Source organism: Bos indicus, chromosome 17 (assembly GCF_029378745.1).
Source record: "Bos indicus isolate NIAB-ARS_2022 breed Sahiwal x Tharparkar chromosome 17, NIAB-ARS_B.indTharparkar_mat_pri_1.0, whole genome shotgun sequence".
NCBI lineage: Eukaryota > Metazoa > Chordata > Mammalia > Artiodactyla > Bovidae > Bos > Bos indicus.
Window position 1 is genome coordinate 12,574,643 of NC_091776.1, and position 22,226 is coordinate 12,596,868.

A 22,226-nucleotide genomic window follows, 5' to 3' on the forward strand; every position below is an offset into this window, starting at 1 on the left:
TAATATAAACTCTTCAAATAATTATGGTATAAATGTACCTTATGATCACATTCTTGTCCTTTATTTTTATTTATTTCCTTTCTTCTCCCCCAATCAATTATGATATCATTTTAGCAATTAAAACCTTGAGAACCAAGAGTAGTGAAACTTAACAATTTAAGTGAAAAGGTCTAATATCAGTTTCGATAGGATTGTAGCTTGGTTCATCAGTCTATTAGACATTGGATAAGTCTGCTAAAAATCGGTTGGACTTGAAATTAGAGGATAAATAGAACAGACTAATTGAGTTTATTATTGCAAATATTTAGTCTATAAAACCCTAGAATTCTTTGTTCCCATTGTATCAGACGCTTCACTTTTCTTGGACACTGGTATTCAGCACTGATTTGAATCGTTTGACTTCCATGTTGATGGTCTGCGTGAAAAACTTCCTTTTGTAACTAAATTATGGCAGGCTATGTTGTTCAGTCCCTGGTTTGTTAAACGTGAAAAGCCATGATCAAGCACGCTGTGACAATAAACTCTGGATTCCGAGTGCAATTTAGTGAAAATAGAAGCTTCCTGAGTAAGTGCCCTCATACCCCATATCACCAGCAGGTGGCGCACGTGTCACCTGATGCAGGGATGGGGTATTAATCGCCAGGTCCTGACCAGGCTTTTGTCTTAACAGGCTGATTACTTTAATGAGCTGTTAATAGGTATTAATTAATTAATAGGAGTTTCATAAGTTTGGAACAAGTTGAGATAAACATGATTCTTTGCTGCAGAACTTTAGGGCCTTTAACATTTCCATGTGCCTTGTGAATCTTTCAAAGGGGGCAGCATTTCTAAACTTATTTAACCACAAAACTACTTTTGTGGGGTGGGGAGCATCTCTGGGAATTGCTGTTTTGGAGGACAGTTCAGGAACTTTCAGGGACTTGTCCAGTGGCTCAGCGACTCAGCAGTAAATGCAGTAGACCTGAGTTCAGTCCCTGGGTTGGTCAGATCTTCTGGAGGAGGAAGTGGCTACCCACTCCAATATTCTTGCCTGGAAAAAAATCCCATGGACAGAGGATGCTGGCGGGCTACAGTCCATGGGGTCACAAAGATTCAGACACAACAGAGTGACTAATCACGAACCGAGCACACCAGAAACTTAGCTAAAGATCTCTACAGCTAAGATGGTGGCTGCTCTGTAGTCTCTGGAATTTACTACATCTTGATGAGATCTCCAGCCTAACCCTGGGAAAACTGTAGCTTAAATGGTAAAGAATCTGCCTGCAATGCTGGAGACGTGGGTTCAATCCCTGGATCAGGAAGATGCCCTGGAGAAGGGCATGGCAACCCGCTGTAGTACTCTTGCCTGGAGAATCCCATGGACAGAGGAGTCTGGTGGGCTACAGCCCATGGGGTCACAAAGAGTCAGACATGAACAACTAACACACACACCAGCCTAAACCACTGACAGCCTGGCCAGAGGGTGAATCAAACAGTATTTTTTTCTTAATTGAGACATAACATCAAACAGTAAAGTACACAAATACACTTTATATCGTGTACATCCATGTAACTACAACCCAGATGTATCACTCTTGTTTCTTTCCAGTCAAATTAGCATGTGTATACACATACACAATAGCTAAGTCATGTCTGCCTCTGCAACCGCATGAATTGGAGCATATCAGTCTTCCATGCGTGTCCTTCACTATCCCCGGAGTTTGCTGAAACTCACGTCCATTGAGTCGGTGAAGCCATCCAACCATCTCTCCTCTGTTGACCCCTTCTCCTCTTGCCCTCAATCTTTCCCATCATCAGTCTTTTCCAATGAGTCAGCTCTTTCCATCAGGTGGCCAAAGTTTTGGAGCTTCAGCTTTAGCACCAGTCCTTCAGCCCTTCCAATGAGCATTCAGGGTTGATTTTCTTTAGGATTGACTGGTTTGATCTCCTTGCAGTCCAAGGGACTCTCAAGAGTCTTTTCTAGCACCACAATTCAAAAGCATCAATTCTTTGGTGCTCAGCCTTCATTATGGTCCAACTCTCACATCCGTACATGACTTCTGGAAAAACCATAGCTTTGACTATATGGACCTTTGTCAGCAAAGTGATGTTTCTGCTTTTTAATATACTGTCTAGGTTTGTCATAGCTTTTCTTCCAAGGAGCAAGCATCTTTTAATTTTGTGGCTGCAGTCACCATCTGCAGTGATTTTGGAGCCCAAGAAAATAAAGTCTGTCACAATTTCCAGTTTTTCCCCATCTACTTGTCATGAAGTGATGGGACCGGCTGCCATGATCTTAGTTTTTTGAATGTTGAGTTTTAAGCCAACTTTTCACTCTCTTCTTTCACCCTCTTCTTTCACCCTCATCCAGAGGCTCTTTACTTCCTGGTTGCTTTCTGCCATTAGAGTGGTATTATCTGCAATCTGAGGTTATTGATATTTCTCCTGGCAATCTTGATTCCAGCTTGTGCTTCTTCCAGCCCAGCGTTTCTCATGATGTACTCTGCATATAAGTTAAATAAGCAGGGTGACAATATACAGCCTTGACATACTCCTTTCCCGATTTGCAACTAGTCTGTTGTTCTATGTCTGGTTCTAACTGTTGCTTCTTGACCTGCATACAGGCTTCTCAGGAGGCAGGTGAGGTGGTCTTGTATTCCCATCTCTTTAAGAATTTTCCAGTTTGTTGTGATCCACACAAAGAGTTTTGCATAGTTAATGAAGCAGAACTAGATGATTTTTTGGCGCGCTCTCTCTCTCTCTCTCTCTCTCTCCCCCTCCCCACACACTCCTCCACTCTCTTCGAGTCTTGGATTCTCCTGCTATTTCCTAAATAAATAGAGCTGTAACACTGATTTGCCTAAGAGCTGTAGTACGGTTTGTCCAAGACCCAAGAGCTGTGACGCGCCGAGGGCTTTAATGTCTGTCGCTCCAAATCTTTGTTGTGACGAGACAAAGAACCAAGGAACAAACACTCGCGTGACATCTCTGGTGCCGTGACTCGGGTTTAACCTGGCTGAAACAACCTCTGCATGGAAGAGGCCAAGCACAGCAGGAGCCCAACTCAGCGAAGCTCCCACGCTAGAAGTGGAAGGCGAAGAAACCCAGCGCAGGGGAAGGCCCATCGTGCTGGAAACCGGGACAACGATAAACGAACTCAGCAGAAAGCTACGCGGCCCAGTCTCAGATTCCAGAAGACCTCCAGTTAAGAAATCTTGGACCCCTGGACAAAACCCCGAGAGGGATTGTCAGAAGATCCTCTGACCAATCCTGAGGAAATCTGGTACACTGATGGAAGCAGCTTTGTCTTGGATGGAAAAAGAAGAGCCGGCAGTCAAGGTACCAGGACATGACTCCTGGATTCACTACTCACGAGTCAAGCCATGGAAGAAAACAGAAGAGGACACTCAATACACCTGTCAACCAGCTACAACATGCAGTGCCAGTTCAACAAAGATATAAAACTACAGCTGACCACGGAAAATATCACACACCCTTGGACACCGCTATAAGGACTCTGAGGATTGAGACTAGCAAGAGGGGGAGGCCCAATACCCCTCTCTGTCCCAGTTCAGCAGGAAGTAGCCAGAAAGACCTCGCGCCCCTATTCCCAAAGAATTGGGCCTCCCATCTCTTGAGGGGGGAATGTTAGGTAGGTAGAATAGGGAAAAGGAGTCCAAAATGGCGGTGGCTAAAAGACAAGGAAGATCCGAGGACCAGAGTGAAGACTTCAGGCAGAACAAACAGAACAAACAGCACTCCTGGCTAAGCCCAATTTGCATAGGGCAGGCTCAGGTGGAAGAAAAAACATAAAAGGAGGAGCCAAAGCGCTTTCTCTCGGACTCTCTGTCCCGCGTGCATGCGCACGCTCTCTCTCTCTCTCTCTCTTCTCTCTCTCCCTCCCCACGCACTCCTCCACTCTCTTCTCTTTGAGTCTTGGATTCTCCTGCTATCTCCTAAATAAAATAGAGCTGTAACACTGAAAAAAAAAAAAAAAAAAAGAACTAGATGATTTTTTGGAATTCCCTTGCTTTTTCTATGATCCAGCGGATGTTGGCAATTTGATCTCTGGTTCCTCTCCCTTTTCTAAATCCAGCTTGTACATCTGGAAGTTCTTCACGTACTGCTAAAGCCTAACTTGAAGAATTTTGAGTATTACCTTGTTAGCATGTGAAATGAGCACAATTGTATGGTAGTTTGATAGAAATCAAAATAGAAGTGACCTATGTGTGTGTTCATACAGTAGTGTGTCTGGAGTTCAACAAACACACACAGGTCACTACTTTATTTTCATCACCATAGACTAGATATGTCAGGCAGAAACTTACTGATGAAACCCATATGATTCCAAAATGACACCCAGGAAGAAACCAAGTAATAGAAATGCCCAAACCCACCAGGATTCTCTTGAGAAAAAAGACCCATATGAAGCTTGAGCTTCCATCTCAACAAGAATCTGTCTCCTGCCCATAAAGTGCCAAATTCTGATATTTGGATAAACACTGCCAGCAGCTGACTGAGCATATGGAATGCGTTATAGTTAAAAACTGTTTGAGTCTGCCAGTTACGATAATATTAATTTTCAGTCCTTGATCTTGTAATAATTCCTTCAAACTTACCCACTGTGTGATTTGCAAATTTTAGTAACTTATCAAAAACTGTGGTAGGTGGTCTACAAGACATAGAAAACAAGGAGCTATTTGCCACCAGAATTGGATGGAAATAAAAGAAGTGTAAAATACAAAAGAACAAGAAATAGAAATTGATAAAATTAGTAAAGAGAAGCCTAAAGGGAAGGATCTTTTTCTTTTCTTTCCTGAAATTTATTGGTTATGTTTACCATTTGAAAACTGAAATTGATTACAATGTGTAGATACTGTGATCCAAATTTTGTTTAATAAAAAGTATATGTATATATATGTATGTATAAGAAAAGGCCTAGTGGGCTATATACATGAATGTTAATACTTATCACAGCTGAGTAGCAGGATTACATGTGATTTTATATTTTACATTCCTTTCTTTATTTTCTAAATATTTTTGCAATGAATATATGTAACTCACAATCAGAGTCAACATGTTACACTACAAAAATGAAGGCAAATGGAATACATCCATATATAATCAATCTCTCTAATCCTGCAAAGGGTCTTTCTTGAGTTTACATTTATTTTTCTCTTCCAATTTGAGTGTGTGTGTGTGTGTGTGTGTGTGTGTGTGTGTGTGTGTTCGTGGGGGAAGAGGGAATAGGGAAGTAGAAAAAGATCAGGTATATAATGGACCCCAAGCAATTATCCTTCAATTAAAAATAAATCAACATTTTTAAAAAGGGGATTGATTTTAGTGGATTAGTTGCTAAATGCTTGAAGACAAATAAAAGGTGATTAAACTTCTCACAGCTTTAACCAAGTTGAATCCTACATGGAGATCGTGGTGGGAGTGGGTGGAAGACACAGAATAAAGTTGTTAAATCATCAGTTAATGCATGTTTGTTGGTGAGCAAAGACCAGAAGAGAAATCCTCTTAAGATTTAACTGGCCCTTCATTCTCTCTTTGCTCACTGAGGCGGGGTTATTTGCCTACGCTGTTGGCTTAGTCACATGGGAATCTAAGTTCTACTCCCTTTTTCCTATTAATTGCACTGTGTGCTGATTTGGGGTCCACAGGCTTAGGGACATGCACAAGGCCTGGGAAAAGGCCACCCTGGAACGACCATGGTTAATACTTCATCCCACCTCCTTTGTGTACAATATGAACAGCAACAGGTTTATAACGTGCCCAGGCATTTACAGGCCTCTGTTAGCAATTCTGAGGTTATGCTTTGAACCAAGAGACGCTCAACAGTATTTTGTGCTACAGAATTTTGAGTATTCCAATAAACGCAATTTTAGGGTGCTCTGGGGAACTGGACTAATTCAATGTATTCCTGCCCTTTGATGTGCAGTCTTTGTAAGCACTGTTCACTTTGTAGCTTTGTCTCTGTGGCTATGTATGAGCTTTACTCAAAATTTGTTCACTCATCCACTCATTGAATAAACATTTATTGTGAACCTACTCTGGGCCATTGAGCAACACCACCTATTATTTTGCACCGTATAGCTTACTTTCTACAAACACAGTGATATATGTTATACCAGTGGCATTTTTCCTGCCACCCTGGTTAGGATTTGTTCACTAATGAAGAACTATTTAAGCAGAGAACTGTGTTAAAAGGCAACAAACACCATACAAATTTAATGGGGCACCCTTTCTAAATATTGGGAAGTAGGCAAACCACGTACAGTGAAGTCACTTTCGTTGTTGTTCTAAGATGTTCTATTTCTCCAACAGATTATTTGAGAAAAATTCGTTTGAGTTAAATGTTCATATTGCAAATACTGGGTTGGCCAAAAGTTTCATTCGGGTTTTTCCATAAGATGGTATGAAAAAAATCCAAAGAAACATTTTGGCCAGTCCAAAGTCAAATGAGAGGGTCCAATGCTAGAGAAGCTTATGCACATGATACAGCTTTGAACAGAACCAGAGTGAGTTAGGAGGGCAGAGCACTGGAGTGCACTCAGCCTTCCTGCACTCTCTGCTGGGCTTCACACACTCTCATTTCCTGGCAGGACAGCCCGGAGCAGCTAGACATTTCAGCGTGGCTTTCCTACTGCTCACAGCTAAGTGCTTTCAGACACCTCTGTGATGTCCCCAGTCCTCTCACAGGAACCCCACCCCCCACAGCCTTGTACACTGTCCTTTGGGATAGTCAAAGCCAGATACTGAGTTCAATACCAAGATATGGTAGAAACTGTGGGATGTAAACAGAAGCCTGGTACCTTGACAAGAGAAGTAGCAGACGTCTCTTGTGTTCCTTTTATTTTATGGGTTTTCAAGGTACTGAGGGAAGGCAGAGCTGGGAGGTCAAGACTATGTTCTTATTTGAAGTGGGGGGTGGAGTGCAATAAAATCTTTGCAGAACTTTCCCTCTTTGAGTTAGGCTCAGACAGGAGTTGATGATTACATGAGTTTGCTAGGGCTGCCTTAAGAAAGTACCATAAACTCAGTGGCTTAAAACAACAGAAATGGGGACTTGCCTGATGGTCCAGTGGCTAGGACGCTCCTAATGTAGGGGGCCCAGGTTCCATCCCTGGGCAGGGAACTAGATCTTACATGCCACAAGGAAAAGATTCTGCATGCCTCAACTAAGACCTGGTGTTATAAAGAAGTAAATAAATAAATGTGTTTTTTGAAATACAGGTAATGTCTCAGGTCTGCAGGCTATGAGGTATCAGCAGGGCAGATCAAGCAGGGCTGATCCTCCCAACCTAGGAATCGAATCAAGGTATCAGCAGGGCTCAGGCTTCCCTGAAACACAGAGGAGGATCCTTCCTTGCCTCTTCTAGCTGCTGGTGGCTTCCCAGCCATCTCCAGCATCCTCTGGCTGTGGCTGCATCACTCCAGTCTCTGCCTGCCTCGTCACCGGCATTCACTCTGTGTGTCTTAGCCCCCGTGTGTCTGTCTTCTTGTAAGGATACCAGTCACACTGGATAGGGGCCCATCCAACTCCAATATCACCTCGTCTTGGCTAATCACATCTGCAACACTGCAGGATCACACTTTATAATAATACATCAATCACATTTATTTACATCTCACTTTATTCCCAAACAGATTAAACAATGTTCAGTAGACATCTGTTTTGCCTGCCTGGCATTCTACTGTGTTCTGCAACTAATGACTCACGTGTCTTGGGAGAATGCGTCTTCCCCCAACCCCAAATATGCATGCATGCTCAGTCGTGTCTGACTCTCTGCTGCCCCGCGGACTGTAGCCTCCTAGACACCCCTGTCCATGGGATTTCCCAGGCAAGAATACGGGAATAGGTTGCCATTTCTTCTGCCAGGGGATCCTCCCAACCCAGGAATCGAACTCGCATCTCTAGCAACTCCTGCACTGGCAGGCAGATCCAACCCCAAATAGTTCCAACCGGTTATGATAGCCCACACCACTGGCCATGGAGACAGACATATGACTTGTCAGGCAGACCAGTCCAGTGCTTCCTCAACTCTCAGAACTGAATCTCTGGCGATAGGGTGGTCCTTCCTCTGGACCTGGGTGCTGCTGTTTGCTGTTTCTCCAGCTAGGTGGAGGCAGCTAGAGAATGGTCTCAAAACAGAGAGGAAGAGGTGCAGAATCCTAGCATCACTTGTGGCGCTGAAGCTCGCTGTACCCCTGTTCCTCTCCCTGAATGATTAGATGAGCCAATAAACTCTTTTTACCCAAGCTAATAGGTTTCTGTCATTTCTAGACAAGAGTGCTGGCTAATACAGATGCTGATATTAAATTTTGGGGGGCTTTGTTTTTAATGTCGAAAATATTATCTTAAATCATAAGAAGAAAAATCTACTGGAAAAGAAATAGCACGAGGCACCATTCTCCATGAGTTAAATATATTAGGTTACAGTGAAGAAAGGTCTTAAAGATAACATACTAAGCAGGATCTTACCATCTGAATTATGTACAAATCTCTTACTTATTCTATACAACAGAGGTATCTGTGAATAAAGGTAATATCTGAACCATCTTACAGAAAGTATGAAATGAGGTTCATAAAATACTTTGAGCAACTGGAAAATGGTATTTTTAAAATTTAATGTATATAATATATTACATTTTGGGATAGTGAATTTAGATAAATTTCTTAATATTCCTATTGCTCAATTTCTTTTTCTGTAAAAAGGTGCCATGATACCTTTAAAGGGTTGTTGACAGAATTAGCAATCATATACAGTAAGTCCCCTACATATAAACCTTCAAGTTACAAGCTTTCAAAGATGCGAACATGCGCCTGGTTCCAACAAGGAACCAGAACCTGTGCCATAACATGAGGCCTGGGTGCAACTGGAGCTTGCCCTTCATTTGCTACTGCTGACGACCCTTCAGCTCTACCATCTCCCAGCTCATCTCCCTCCTCCAGGAACTCTTCTTGCCTGTTCACTTGATGCCAGCCTCTGTATGACAGCTGTTGTGCTGTAGTACTGTACTTTTCTAGGTTCTGTATTTTAAAAGATATAAAAGTGTTTTATTTTTTGTTTGCTTTTTATGTATTATTTGTGTAAAAAGTATTATAAACCTATTTTAGTACAGTGCTATATAGCTGATTGTTAGTTGGGTACCTAGGCTTTGTTGGACTTAGGAACAAACTGGACTTACAGATGCACTCTTGAATTCCCTCGTATGTAGGGGACATACTGTATACATCAAGCTGGGAGATACTATTCAACTGAAGGTGATATACTCCCAGACTGCCAACTACCTTGCAGGAGCTGATAGACATTTTGAAAAGGGGGCTGGTGTGGGGGAAGTTTTCTGCAGATGGTGGGCTTGTGTGCTGGGGAAGAGACAGGAGAGCTAAGGGCAGTGAGAGTTGCTATGGTGGTTGGTCCTGACCCCAGCCTGATGGACCAGTCCCCGTGAGACGAGAGGCAAGGATTCTATGTTCTGGGAACACAGCACTATCTTGGCAACTTACAAGCTTCACAGTTTAGGAACATTTAAGCAGGCAGCATTCTCCTACAGGAAGAGCCCCCGCTGAAATAGTGGAGCCCAACAGAAGCCTGTGGAAGCAAGCTGCACCTGAGGGCTGAGCTTGTTTGTGAATCAGTGAGGAAGCCCTAGGACTTCCAAAATACTCGAGGGGACTGTGGTCCTGCCTGATGTGATGGAATCCTGAGTCATCAAAATTCAGGTGTAAAAGCAACTTTACTCATAAGAAGAGAGTGTCGATCCTGGGTTTGATATGTAAGAAGATTTGACACTGAAGTATGGGCTTCCCTGGTAGCTCAGATGGTAAAGAATCTGTCTGCAATGCAGAAGCTCCAGGTTCAGTCCCTGTGTCAGGAAGATCCCCTGGAGAAGAGAATGGTAACTTACTCCAGTATTCTTGCCTGGAGAATCCCACGGACAGAGGAGTCTGGGTGCGCTGCAGTCTACTCGGTCGCAAAGAGTCGGACATGACTGAGCGACTAACACTTTCACTTTTCATGAGCCTTACTTTTAGTAAATGGCTTTACTGTCATCCTAAGACATCCCTTTGTGGATGTCTTAGAACATCCACAACTCAGATTGGCCAGGTGGATGGTGCAGGCTGCATGATTGCCTCTGTGTTAGTTAACAGCAGCATTAATTGAGATGAAGCATTTGGACTTGCTGAGAGTGGAAAAGTTTACTGACTTGGATGTGCCCACATCTCATTCTGTCAAGAAGTTGAGGTGCCTCAGCAAAGTTAACAACCTCTAGGTTACCTCTATGCATCAAACTTTCAGGTAAATATTCATGTACTTTGACTCACAATAGGATCATCTACATTTTACATGATGAAGTTGAATTTTTTCTTGGAAAAAAAAAGAAAAAGCATCCAATATTATATACCTGCTTTTGTGCCATTCCAATACTCTATTATCAAACATGCCCCAGATGACCCCAAAAAGTGAACTTCTAAAAATGTCACAGGGCAGAATTATCAACATATATTCATGTCACATGGGTGTTAAATTTAGTAACCAAATTGAAGTAACCTACAATGTAATTAGTAATTAGAAGTAATTAGTAACCAAGTAGTCTACAGTTTCATTCTGATGGTTCTTTTTCAAGGAAAATTCCAACTTGTTCGTCTTACCTGAATAACGATGGTGACATTTAGTGAGTATTCTAATACACTATGAGTCACGCTGTACCCCAAGATGTATTCCTAGATGAGGAGACCTGGACTTTATAAGGGGTTTCACAAAGGCTGACTTGGAAAGCATTTGTGTTTCTGAAGCCCCATGTGGATTTCTCAGGCTCAGGGGCAGCTGGGCTTCACCATCTGCATGGATCAGTCATCTTTGCTTCTCAAAGTCCTTGCAATTGACCAGTTCTTGGCAGCAGCATTGTGACTTCTATGATGGCAATCTACTGGGTGAGTGCAATGTTAGAATTGTTTTCACTGATTCTTCCTCTTATTTTTTGCATTAAAGACTGAATGACATACACATTGAGGACCACATGTCCACTGTTCATGAGCTCTTGTCTCCAGCGTATACTGGGTAATAAGGACAAAGGCTTAGGGAAAGAGGTAAACAGCCAGCCTAGTGATTATGGAGAAAATTTCCTGCTAGGTTGTATCGTGGCAGCCGCTGTTAACTATGGCCATAAGCCATGTCTGTGGGGCAATCCAAGACGGGCGGGTCATGGTGGAGAGATCTGACAGAATGTGGTCCACTGGAGAAGGGAATGGCAAACCACTTCAGTATTCTTGCCTTGAGAACCCCATGAACAGTGTGAAAAGGCAAAATGATAGGATACTGAAAGAGGAACTCCCCAGGTCAGTAGGTGCCCAATATGCTACTGGACATCAGTGGAGAAATAACTCCAGAAAGAATGAAGGGATGGAGCCAAAGCAAAAACAGTACCCAGCTGTGGATGTGACTGGTGGCAGAAGCAAGGTCCGATGCTGTAAAGAGCAATATTGCATAGGAACCTGGAATGTCAGGTCCACGAATCAAGGCAAATTGGAAGTGGTCAAACAAGAGACGGCAAGAGTGAATGTCGACATTCTAGGAATCAGCGAACTAAAATAGACTGGAATGGGTGAATTTAATTCAGATGACCATGATATCTACTACTGGGGGCAGGAATCCCTCAGAAGAAATGGGAGTAGCCATCATGATCAACAAAAGAGTCCGAAATGCAGTACTTGGATGCAATCTCAAAAACAACAGAATGATCTCTGTTCGTTTCCAAGGTAAACCATTCAATATCACAGTAATCCAAGTCTATGCCCCAACCAGTAACGCTGAAGAAGCTGAAGTTGAACGGTTCTATGAAGACCTACAAGACCTTTTAGAACTAACACCCAAAAAAGATGTCCTTTTCATTGTAGGGGACTCGAATGCAAAAGTAGGAAGTCAAGAAACACCGGGAGTAACAGGCAAATTTGGCCTTGGAATACGGAATGAAGCAGGGCAAAGGTTAATAGAGTTTTGCCAAGAAAATGCACTGGTCATAACAAACACCCTCTTCCAACAACACAAGAGAAGACTCTACACATGGACATCACCAGATGGTCAACACCGAAATCAGACTGATTATATTCTTTGTAGCCAAAGATGGAGAAGCTCTATACAGTCAGCAAAAACAAGACCAGGAGCTGACTGTTGCTCAGATTATGAACTCCTTATTGCCAAATTCAGATTTAAATTGAAGAAAGTAGGGAAAACCACTAGACCATTCAGGTATGACCTAAATGAAATCCCTTATGATTATACAGTGGAAGTGAGAAATAGATTTAAGGACCTAGATCTGATAGATAGAGTGCCTGATGAACTATGGACGGAGGTTCGTGACATTGTATAGGAGACAGGGATCAAGACCATCCCCATGGAAAAGAAATGCAAAAAGGCAAAATGGCTGTCTGGGGAGGCCTTATAAATAGCTGTGAAAAGAAGAGAAGCGAAAAGCAAAGGAGAAAAGGAAAGATATAAGCATCTGAATGCAGAGTTCCAAAGAATAGCAAGAAGAGATAAGAAAGTCTTCCTCAGGGATCAATGCAAAGAAATAGAGGAAAACAACAGAATGGGAAAGACTAGAGATCTCTTCAAGAAAATTAGAGATACCAAGGGAACATTTGATGCAAAGATGGGCTCGATAAAGGACAGAAATGGTATGGACCTAACAGAAGCAGAAGATATTAAGAAGTGGTGGCAAGAATACACAGAAGAACTGTACAAAAAAGATCTTCATGACCCAGATAATCACAATGGTGTGATCACTCACCTAGAGCCAGACATCCTGGAATGTGAAGTCAAGTGGGCCTTAGAAAGCATCACTACAAACAAAGCTAGTGGAGGTGATGGAATTCCAGTTGAGCTATTTCAAATCCTGAAGGATGATGCTGTGAAGGTGCTGCACTCAATATGCCAGCAAATTTGGAAAACTCAGCAGTGGCCACAGGACTGGAAAAGGTCAGTTTTCATTCCAATCCCAAAGAAAGGCAATGCCAAAGAATGCTCAAACTACCGCACAATTGCACTCATCTCACATGCTAGCAAAGTGATGCTCAAAATTCTCCAAGCCAGGCTTCAGCAATATGTGAACGTGAACTTCCTGATGTTCAAGCTGGTTTTAGAAAAGGCAGAGGAACCAGAGATCAAATTGCCAACATCCGCTGGATCATGGAAAAAGCAAGAGAGTTCCAGAAAAACATCATCTCTTTCTGCTTTATTGACTATGCCAAAGCCTTTGACTGTGTGGATCACAATAAATTGTGGAAAATTCTGAAAGAGATGGGAATACCAGACCACCTGACCTGCCTCTTGAGAAATCTGTATGCAGGTCAGGAAGCAACAGTTAGAACTGGACATGGAACAACAGACTGGTTCCAAATAGGAAAAGGAGTACGTCAAGGCTGTATATTGTCACCCTGCTTATTTAACTTCTATGCAGAGTACATCATGAGAAACGCTGGACTGGAAGAAACACAAGCTGGAATCAAGATTGCCGGGAGAAATATCAATAACCTCAGATATGCAGATGACACCACCCTTATGTCAGAAAGTGAAGAGGAATTCAAAAGCCTCCTGATGAAAGTGAAAGTGGAGAGTGAAAAAGTTGGCTTAAAGCTCAACATTCAGAAAACGAAGATCATGGCATCCGGTCCCATCACTTCATGGGAAATAGATGGGGAAACAGTGGAAACAGTGTCAGACTTTATTTTTTTGGGCTCCAAAATCACTGCAGATGGTGACTGCAGCCATGAAATTAAAAGACGCTTATTCCTTGGAAGGAAAGTTATGACCAACCTAGATAGCATATTGAAAAGCAGAGACATTACTTTGCTAACAAAGGTTCGTCTAGTCAAGGCTATGGTTTTTCCATTGTTCATGTATGGATGTGAGAGTTGGACTGTGAAGAAGGCTGAGCACCAAAGAATTGATGATTTTGCACTGTGGTGTTGGAGAAGACTCTTGAGAGTCCCTTGGACTGCAAGGAGATCCAACCAGTCCATTCTGAAGATCAGCCCTGGGATTTCTTTGGAAGAACTGATACTGAAGCTGAAACTCCAGTCCTTTGGCCACCTCATGGGAAGAGTTGACTCATTGGAAAAGACTCTGATGCTGGGAGGGATTGGGGGCAGGAGGAGAAGGGGACGACAGAGGATGAGATGGCTGGATGGCATCACTGACTCGATGGATGTGAGTCTGGGTGAACTCCGGGAGTTGGTGATGGACAGGGAGGCCTGGCGTGCTGCGATTCATGGAGTCACAAAGAGTTGGACACGAGTGAGCGACTGAACTGAACTGATACCTCTACAAGAAAGTCTAGACATTCTAATGAAATTTGGTATTGTTTTAGCAAAATGTCTGTCAACTTTGGAGCTCAGTTTGGAAGACAGCACATTTTTACCCATCTAGAGAAATTAATGATAATTTTGCTTTTGACAAAAGTGAAGTCAGGTTTTTTTTCCAGAAAAGAATTATCCGTTTGAGCCAGAGATGAGCTCATTTAATTCTTACAACAACCTTAAGAGGTAGCAACTCTCCATTATTAAATATTTATTTAGCACTTATTATGTCCAGGTACTGTGTGTATATTAACTAACCCAGTCCTTTCTCTCTCTTTTTTAATAGTTATTTATTTGGCACATCGAGTCTTCATTGCTGCATATGCAAACTCTTGATTGTGGCATGAGACATCTAGTTCCCTGACCAGGGATCAAACCTGAGCCCCCTGTAATTGGAGTGCAGAGTCTCAGCCACTGAACCACCAAAGAAGTTCCAAGACAGTCCTTTCAACAACTCCGGGTGAATACTATTATCAAGCCCATTCATTAACCGAGGTACAGTGAGATTAAGTAGTTTGACCAAACTAAGATGATGTGAATCTGTTTTGTGAAACAAAGAGTGTCAACTATAACATCTCCAACAACACCTACCAATTACTGTGGGCTTCCCAAGTGGTGCTAATGGTAAAGAACTCGCCTGCCAATGCAGGAGACTTCAGAGACAAAGGTTCAGTCCCTAGGTCCCGAGATCTCCTGGAGGACGGCACAGTAACTCACTCCAGTAGTCCTGCCCGAGAATCCGATGAACAGAGGAGCCTGGCGGCCACAGTCCATAGGATGGACAGGACTGAAGCGATCTAGCATGTAGCACACACTGAATGCCAAGCAATTTAAATACAACCTCATTTTAATTATTCCAACAATCTATAAAGTAGCTATGCATGTGTGTGCTCAGTCGTGTCTGACTCTTTGTGACCCCACTGACTGTAGCCCACCAGGCTCCTCTGTCCATTGGGATTTCCCAGTCAAGAATACTGGAGTGGGTTGCCATTTCCTCCTCCAGGGGATCTTCCGGACCTAGGGAACGATCCCACGTCTCCTGTGTCTCTTGTAATGGCAGGTGGATTCTTTACCACTGGTCACCTAAGCTCATAAAGTAGCTGTTCTTGCCCTGATTTTACCCATGAGGAGGTCGGTGCATACAGAGGAGTAGTAACTTGCCTCCAATCATATAGCTGGTTAGTGACAGAGCTGAGACTTCACTCTGGGTATCTAAGTCAAAACCTGTATTTTTGACCAGGTCAGGGGTCCAGCCTGCTAAAATCAGAGGTGGGGAGGAGTGATGGCATTTTTGAACTTAATAAAAGGGAACATGAATTATTTTTAAAGGCCACTGTATTTATTTCATTTTACTATATTATACAGTATATATATACTTTATTATACAGCTTCTAGTATAGCAAATAACAGAAATGTGAACCTTGGAGATTGGTCTCTAGATCATGGCCAATTGTATAAAAACCACACCAGAAACACAAGGCAGGTTTTCTAATGCTTTTTATGGCTGTATCTATAACACATAAAAGCAGTTCAAGCTGAGAAATAAATGCATAGAGAAATTCAGGCCTAACAAATGCCAGCCCTTCTCCGCCTTGTTCGTAACAGTGTGTCTGTGCCCTAGTGCTGCTTCCCTTGGGCCACAAATGACGGGGTTGTTATTCCCTGTAACAGCTTACTTCCTAAGGGAAATTACAGAATTCCTTCTCTGGAAGATTCTAGAAACAGTTTTTCATCTGATAGTGGTCCTTTTTAAAGTTAGGTAAATTGACTGTGTGACTTTTTCAATTTTCTCCTAATCCTAAAGTTATCAGGTAGGTATGCCAATAACACTAACCTTAAAAAAAAATGTAAAACAATGTTTGGTAAAATAGTAATAATAGACAAATTTTATGGTTAGAAATAATTTTACTTAAATGTACATAGTCATAACTACCATTAAATACTATAAAATATATTCAAAGAATTAACTAGAGCAGGTACTTTAAAGACTATCATAAAATATCATAAGAGTATGATGGTAGTAATAAGACCATGGGAAAAAAACTGAACTTTTTATAAGGTCTGCACAGCTTCATGTACTGTAACTTGAACAGAATGATAATATCAAGCAGACTTCGAGCATTTCCAGTGCACCACCGAGACAGCAAAATGATTTTCCTATTAGCTCATGTATCCTCACCAACCTTATAAAGTTACCATATCAATTCCATTTTGTGTGTTAGTTGCTCAGTTGTGTCCGACTCTGCTACTTCATGGACTACAGCATGCCAGGCTCCTCTGTCCATGGAATTCTCTAGGGAAGAATTCTAAACTGGGTAGCCATTCCCTTCTCCAGGGGATCTTCCCAACCCAGGCATCAAACTTGGATCTCCTGCACTGCAGGCAGATTCTTTACCATCTGAGTCACCACATTTACCAGGGAAGAAAGTAGGAAACTCAGAATGGTAGGTGTGTGTGTGTGGCTGATTCACTTTGCTGTACAGCAGAAACTGACACGACACTGTAAAGCAATTATATTCCAATAAAAATAATAATAAATAAAAAGAAGAGTAGGTTATTTGTCCAAACTGACATAGCCAGTAAGTAACGGATCTAGGTTTAAACTCACCATTCCCAATACCAGAACCCAAGGTCTAATCACTGTGCCATGTTTCCTCCAGAGGACAAAACTGGTTCCTCGTCATCGAGAATCAAGTACATTTTCAAGATGCTAATATGAAGTCAGGTGGCCAAGAAGGAAGAGAAGCAAAAACTCTGATAACATTCAAACTGAATAACCCTTCAATCGTTTTGACCTCACTTGGGCCTTTTCATGATGTACTCTTAACTCCTGGGGATTACTGGACCCACATTATTTGCAGCTGATTTCTGCAGTTCCCTTGGGCTCTCCTACCTACCACGGGGGATCCTCAAGTCTAGACGAGCAGACTTTAAAGTTGTGTTCACATCCCTACACATTCCAACTGCCGGGCTACTCATGTACACGGCCACTTCAGAAATTCCTAGAGCAGTCTGGTATGCTAAATGTTGTGGTTTCCAGCTCTTAGAAACCCAGTGTATGTTATTCTAGCTTCAAGGAAGACTTCAGAAATGCAGTCACTCTGGCTTACATTTTCTCTGGAAACTCAGAGAACAAAGAACCAAAGAAAGCATTTTAAGGTCCATCTTTCTGTCCTCAGCTGTCTCTGCTTGTGACTGCTGAGACGCCACCCTACAGGCCACCACGTTAGGGTATGAGAACAGGAAGAAGGGGAGCTGAGGGACATACATGTACCTTGCGCGTGCTGCTGACCACCTGATCTTTGACATCTGTAGCTAATGGTCTTCTACTTTCCAAGCAGGGTTCACAAATAAGGAGGCCGAGGGGCACCACAAGAGAATTACTGGAAAGACAAGCACACAGTTGACTTTTAATATTAAAATACTTTATTAAAAGATATATTAAAATCACTGTGTAGGCTGCACTTCATTCGTGTCTGCTTTTAAAAGCTTTCAACAACAGGTCTGCTGCCAGTCCTGGGGACAGGGCCCCACTGAGAACCCTCTTTTCCAGAAGAGGAATCTGTTCCCGGACTGCGGGGTGGGTCCTGAAATGCTCTATGACGTTCTCCTGAATGAGGTTCCACATCCAGACCTTCTGCTGCTTCTGTCGCTTGGCAGCCAGCTCCCCACTGACAAGCATCACCTCCTGGAATTCTTTCATTTTATCCCACATTTCAGTGATCCCCTCTCCACTTCGGGCAGAAATACGAATTACCTGTTGAAAAGGGAAGAACCAGAATTATTGTACTCACAATGACAGAAAACCCTTTCGTGGGGACGCTGGCATTTTCCAATTAATATTTACAGTCTATGGAAAGAGGTAAGTGACAAAAATGAGATCTTTGATCACTGTGTCAAAGTAAATACACTGAGAAATATACTAAGATAACTTACTAAGATTACTAAGTGCAAAGCAGAAATCAGACACAGATTCTAGGTCAAGTTTTTAGCTCAGAGGTTTATTTTGACCAAGGATTGCTTGCACGGTCTTTAAAGGTCACAGAGGTAAACCATGGGAGGGTCACTGGGATGAGACGGGCAATGCTACACAGGTTTCCCTGAGGCCTGAGTGCCATACAATGAAACCGAGGTGAAAACACAGCACTGTTCCGTCAAACTGCCTGATTCAGCAGGTGCTATGAACTGAGCATCAGTGCCCACACAGACAAGGTGGCTCCAGACACGGCAAAAAAGACAACATGCTGGGAGCCAACGGCAAGAAACGTCACCATCGTTCTCATTACAGCGATGGCCGCTTCTTCTTTAATAACACGGTGTCCTTCTACAGATAAAGTGTCCCATCAATATCACTGCATCACTTACTACTGGATTTTTTTTTCCTTATTAAAAACATCACCCAACAAACATAATGGCAAGGAGAGTTACCGTATCAAAAGACTTCTCTCTCTTACTCAAACTCTAATGTAGATAATCAAGTCATTAATTGCGCCATAATCTTAAGGGTGTATCTTTTCAGAATGGATTTGCCATCACTTCCAAACAGCTTGAGCCCAGCATTAAGCACTCTAATCTATCACCTCACATCCAGTTTTTGACATCTGGTGGTTGACAGACTGTACTTAAAATCACTACAGGCTCTGGCTTTGTCATAATTTTTAAAACTGTGATCTCATTCAAGCAAAGATGGCCTGTATGTCTAGCTTGGGACTTACATCCCCTCTTCTGATGTGCACAGTCTACTCGGGGAGAAAAACGCAGAACGGAACGCAAGCTAACCTTTGGTCTCCAGACTCCTGAACGCCTGCGCAGTAATTTCAGTGCGCTCACATACTCTGCTTGTATCCTTCGAGCTGGCACGATCAAGTCTCCGTCAGATTTGGTGATAGCCACCAGATCTGCCATCTCCACTATTCCTCTTTTGATGCCCTCGTGAGAAAGAGAGAGGAAAGTGACTTATCCCCAATATTTAATGCTAGAAAACAATGGGACACCAGTTCACACTAGGGTTTTGAAAGTCAAATACTATGACTTTTTCTCTGCACCTTCTACTAGGAATCACAATTATTTGATGGAATTTACTCAAAAGCATTGAGTCTCAGGATTATGAAAGTCATTTGTAATATCTTTTTCAAACTTGGAGACTAACATGCTGGAATACATTCGGAATTAGAGTAAATGCATCATTCAGACACAATGTGATTGAGTGACAGGAGACAGTTTACACGGTCTCATGATGGATTCCACTTTTCCCAGAGCTCACCCTGCAGGAAGCAAAATCATCATCATTCAGGTGCTTCTAAAGAAGAAAACACCCTGTCACTAACATATGCATTTCTAGAAACAAAGTCTTTGAAGTTTCCCTTAAATAGATGGAGTTTTTTTTTTTTTTTTCTATTTGCATCTGAGGAAAAAATAAGCTGATGGCTAAAAATGTCTCAATCTCTTGATTTAAATTACACTGCATGAAAACACGAGAAAAATCCTAAGGCCAAACCTTATGTGGAAAATGAATATTTTGCTATCTAAGATTAAAATTCCTTTTCAAGCATTTTAAAACATAACTTTCAATGATTAAATTCTACTAATGTTTTTAAACTGCAGCAACCAGAGTCTGATGTCACTAGTTTTTCAGAAATTTTCAACTGAAAGTGAGGTGTTGTATAATAAAGAGCTTAGTGGAGGACAGAGGAGCCTGGTGGCTGCAGTCCACGGGATCACAAGAGCAGGACGTGACTTAGCAACTGAACAGCAGCAGCAGCAACAGCTGGTCCTTGTCCGAGGCTCCTGGGAGGTAACCTCCAGGGCCTTGTTGTCTCCCGAGTGACAGGAGCAACTCCATTACTCACAGTGAGTGCCTAGGACGGTGCCTGAGTTTATGCAAAGAGCTCATTCGGAATGGGGGCTGACCGCACCAGAAAGTCAACCACATGATGAGGGGGCAGGGGCTTTGAGCCATGTGAGCAGCCTGATAGCCTCTGGGGGGTGGGGTTTGCAGACTGAGTTTCATCACGTGGATGGCAATTTGGTCAATCACGCCTCCATAATAAAACCCCAACAAAAACGACAGGCACCGAAGCTCAGGAGAATCCCTGGCTGGTGATACACATGAGTGTGCCAAGAGGTAAATGTGTCCCGAGGACACAGAACCTTTGAGGCTGTGACCTTCCAGACCTGTCTCTCTCTGTCTCTTCATTTGGCTAGTCTTGATTTGTCTCCTTTATAATAAAACTCTAACTGGTGACACAGTGCTTTCCTAAGATCTGTGAATCCTTCCAGTGAACTACTGAACCCGAGGGGCAGTGCAAACCCCCACTTTGCGGCCAGTCAGAGGCATGTGGGGCCTGGGAACCCCAGGCTTGCTGCTGGAGTCTGGAGTGAAGCCAGTCTTGTGAAGGGTGGGGCCCCCACCCTGTGAAGGCTGTGCTAACTCAGGGATTCAATTCCAGACACGCACTGCAGGCCAGAGGAAGAACTGTGTTCTATAATACACGAACTATACTAGTGGGATCCCAGTTTAAAACCAAAGAAATCTCTCATGCGGAGTATTTCAACCGACTATAGCACAAACAACCATGGAACGGTAGTCTCTCGGCTGGAGCTACTGCTAAATTGGCACACTCGCATGTCACAGGTGGAAAAGTCTAAGCTGTATGATTAGCTCAAGGTCAGAAGTTCTACAATGATAAGTCGGGAAAAAAAAATATGGAGACTTTGCCTGCCTTAGGTATTTTAGCCAATGTGAATGGTATTTCTTCCCCTACACTAATATCAACTTAATTGACAAAAAACCACAACATTGGGAACTTGTACTTTCAGAGATGTATACTTTGTGTTTGTGGGGGTGAAAAAGTCAAAATAATTACCTGTAATTCATCTCCTCCTGCTGGTGGCAGTAGTAAAATGAACATGTCAACCATGTCGGCGACAGCAAACTCCGACTGTCCCACACCTGAAATTGTAAGTCACAACTGTCCACTAAAACAGTCACGAAAATCTGACTTTCTCGACCACCCTGCGCATCACCTCCATTCCAGTTCATGAGTCACTCAGCATCACATGCTCAACCGGATCCCACTTTAAACACCCACCTCTGAACAATGCATTAAAAGCTGCTGCCTCACCTGATGAGCACAGCTGTCCTCCCCACCTTGCCCCCGCCCCCATTCCCACCCGCTCAGTCTCTGAACAGGGAAAGTGGAGACCTGCGCTTCCTCCTTGCTCGCAATGCTCCTTCTCGGCTTCCCTTCTGAGGGTGGACAGCCGGAGCACTCGATTCTAAGCTTAGACCAGGCCTGTCGACATGGCAGCTTTCTTGCCTCCTCATCCTTCTACCAGCCCTGCAAACCCCACCATGGATCAGTGCTACTGTCTGCGTCTCTCCCAGAGAAATCCCTCGACAGCGTGGACGGGCGCCACCAGAGGGTCATGGGCTCAATGCCAGCTCCTCCTTCCTCTCGGTCCAGGAAAAGTGATGCCCCTCAATGCCCTCATGCAGCTTCCTTCCTGTTTCCCCAATTGCAGTGCCCCCCAACCGGGCCACATGCACTCACTGCTCTGAGTCTCAGTGGAAGGCCCTTTAGGCCCTCTGTTACTTAACTCTGCTGCTGCTGCTAAGTCGCTTCAGTCGTGTCTGACTCTGTGCAACCCCATAGACGGCAGCCAACCAGGCTCCCCTGTCCCTGGGATCCTCCAGGCAAGAACACTGGAGTGGGTTGCCAGTTCCTTCTCCAACGCATGAAAGTGAAAAGTCAAAGTGAAGTCGCTCAGTCATGTCCAACTCTTAGCGACCCCATGGACTGCAGCCCACCAGGTTCCTCCGTCCATGGGATTTTCCAGGCAAGAGTACTGGAGTGGGGTGCCGTTGCCCACTCTCCCTTTA

General features: G+C 43.2%; 1 protein-coding gene across 3 annotated transcripts in view; it reads right to left on the reverse strand.

Annotated features, from left to right (window-relative positions):
• Positions 1–17,747: 17,747 nt before the first annotated feature.
• The window catches only part of MMAA (metabolism of cobalamin associated A), a 28,838-nt gene continuing 24,359 nt past the window's right edge, over positions 17,748–22,226 (reverse strand). For 2 of the 3 annotated variants that reach the window (XM_019977940.2, XM_019977939.2), the window contains exons 5-7: positions 21,211–21,296; positions 19,124–19,273; positions 17,748–18,101 (exon numbers count right to left, since the gene is read on the reverse strand). In XM_019977940.2, coding sequence (XP_019833499.2) covers positions 17,811–18,101; positions 19,124–19,273; positions 21,211–21,296 — 527 coding nt within the window. In that variant the 3' untranslated portion in view covers positions 17,748–17,810. The remainder of the gene's footprint in view (positions 18,102–19,123; positions 19,274–21,210; positions 21,297–22,226) is intronic. The other variant, XM_019977941.2, reaches the window with a different exon arrangement.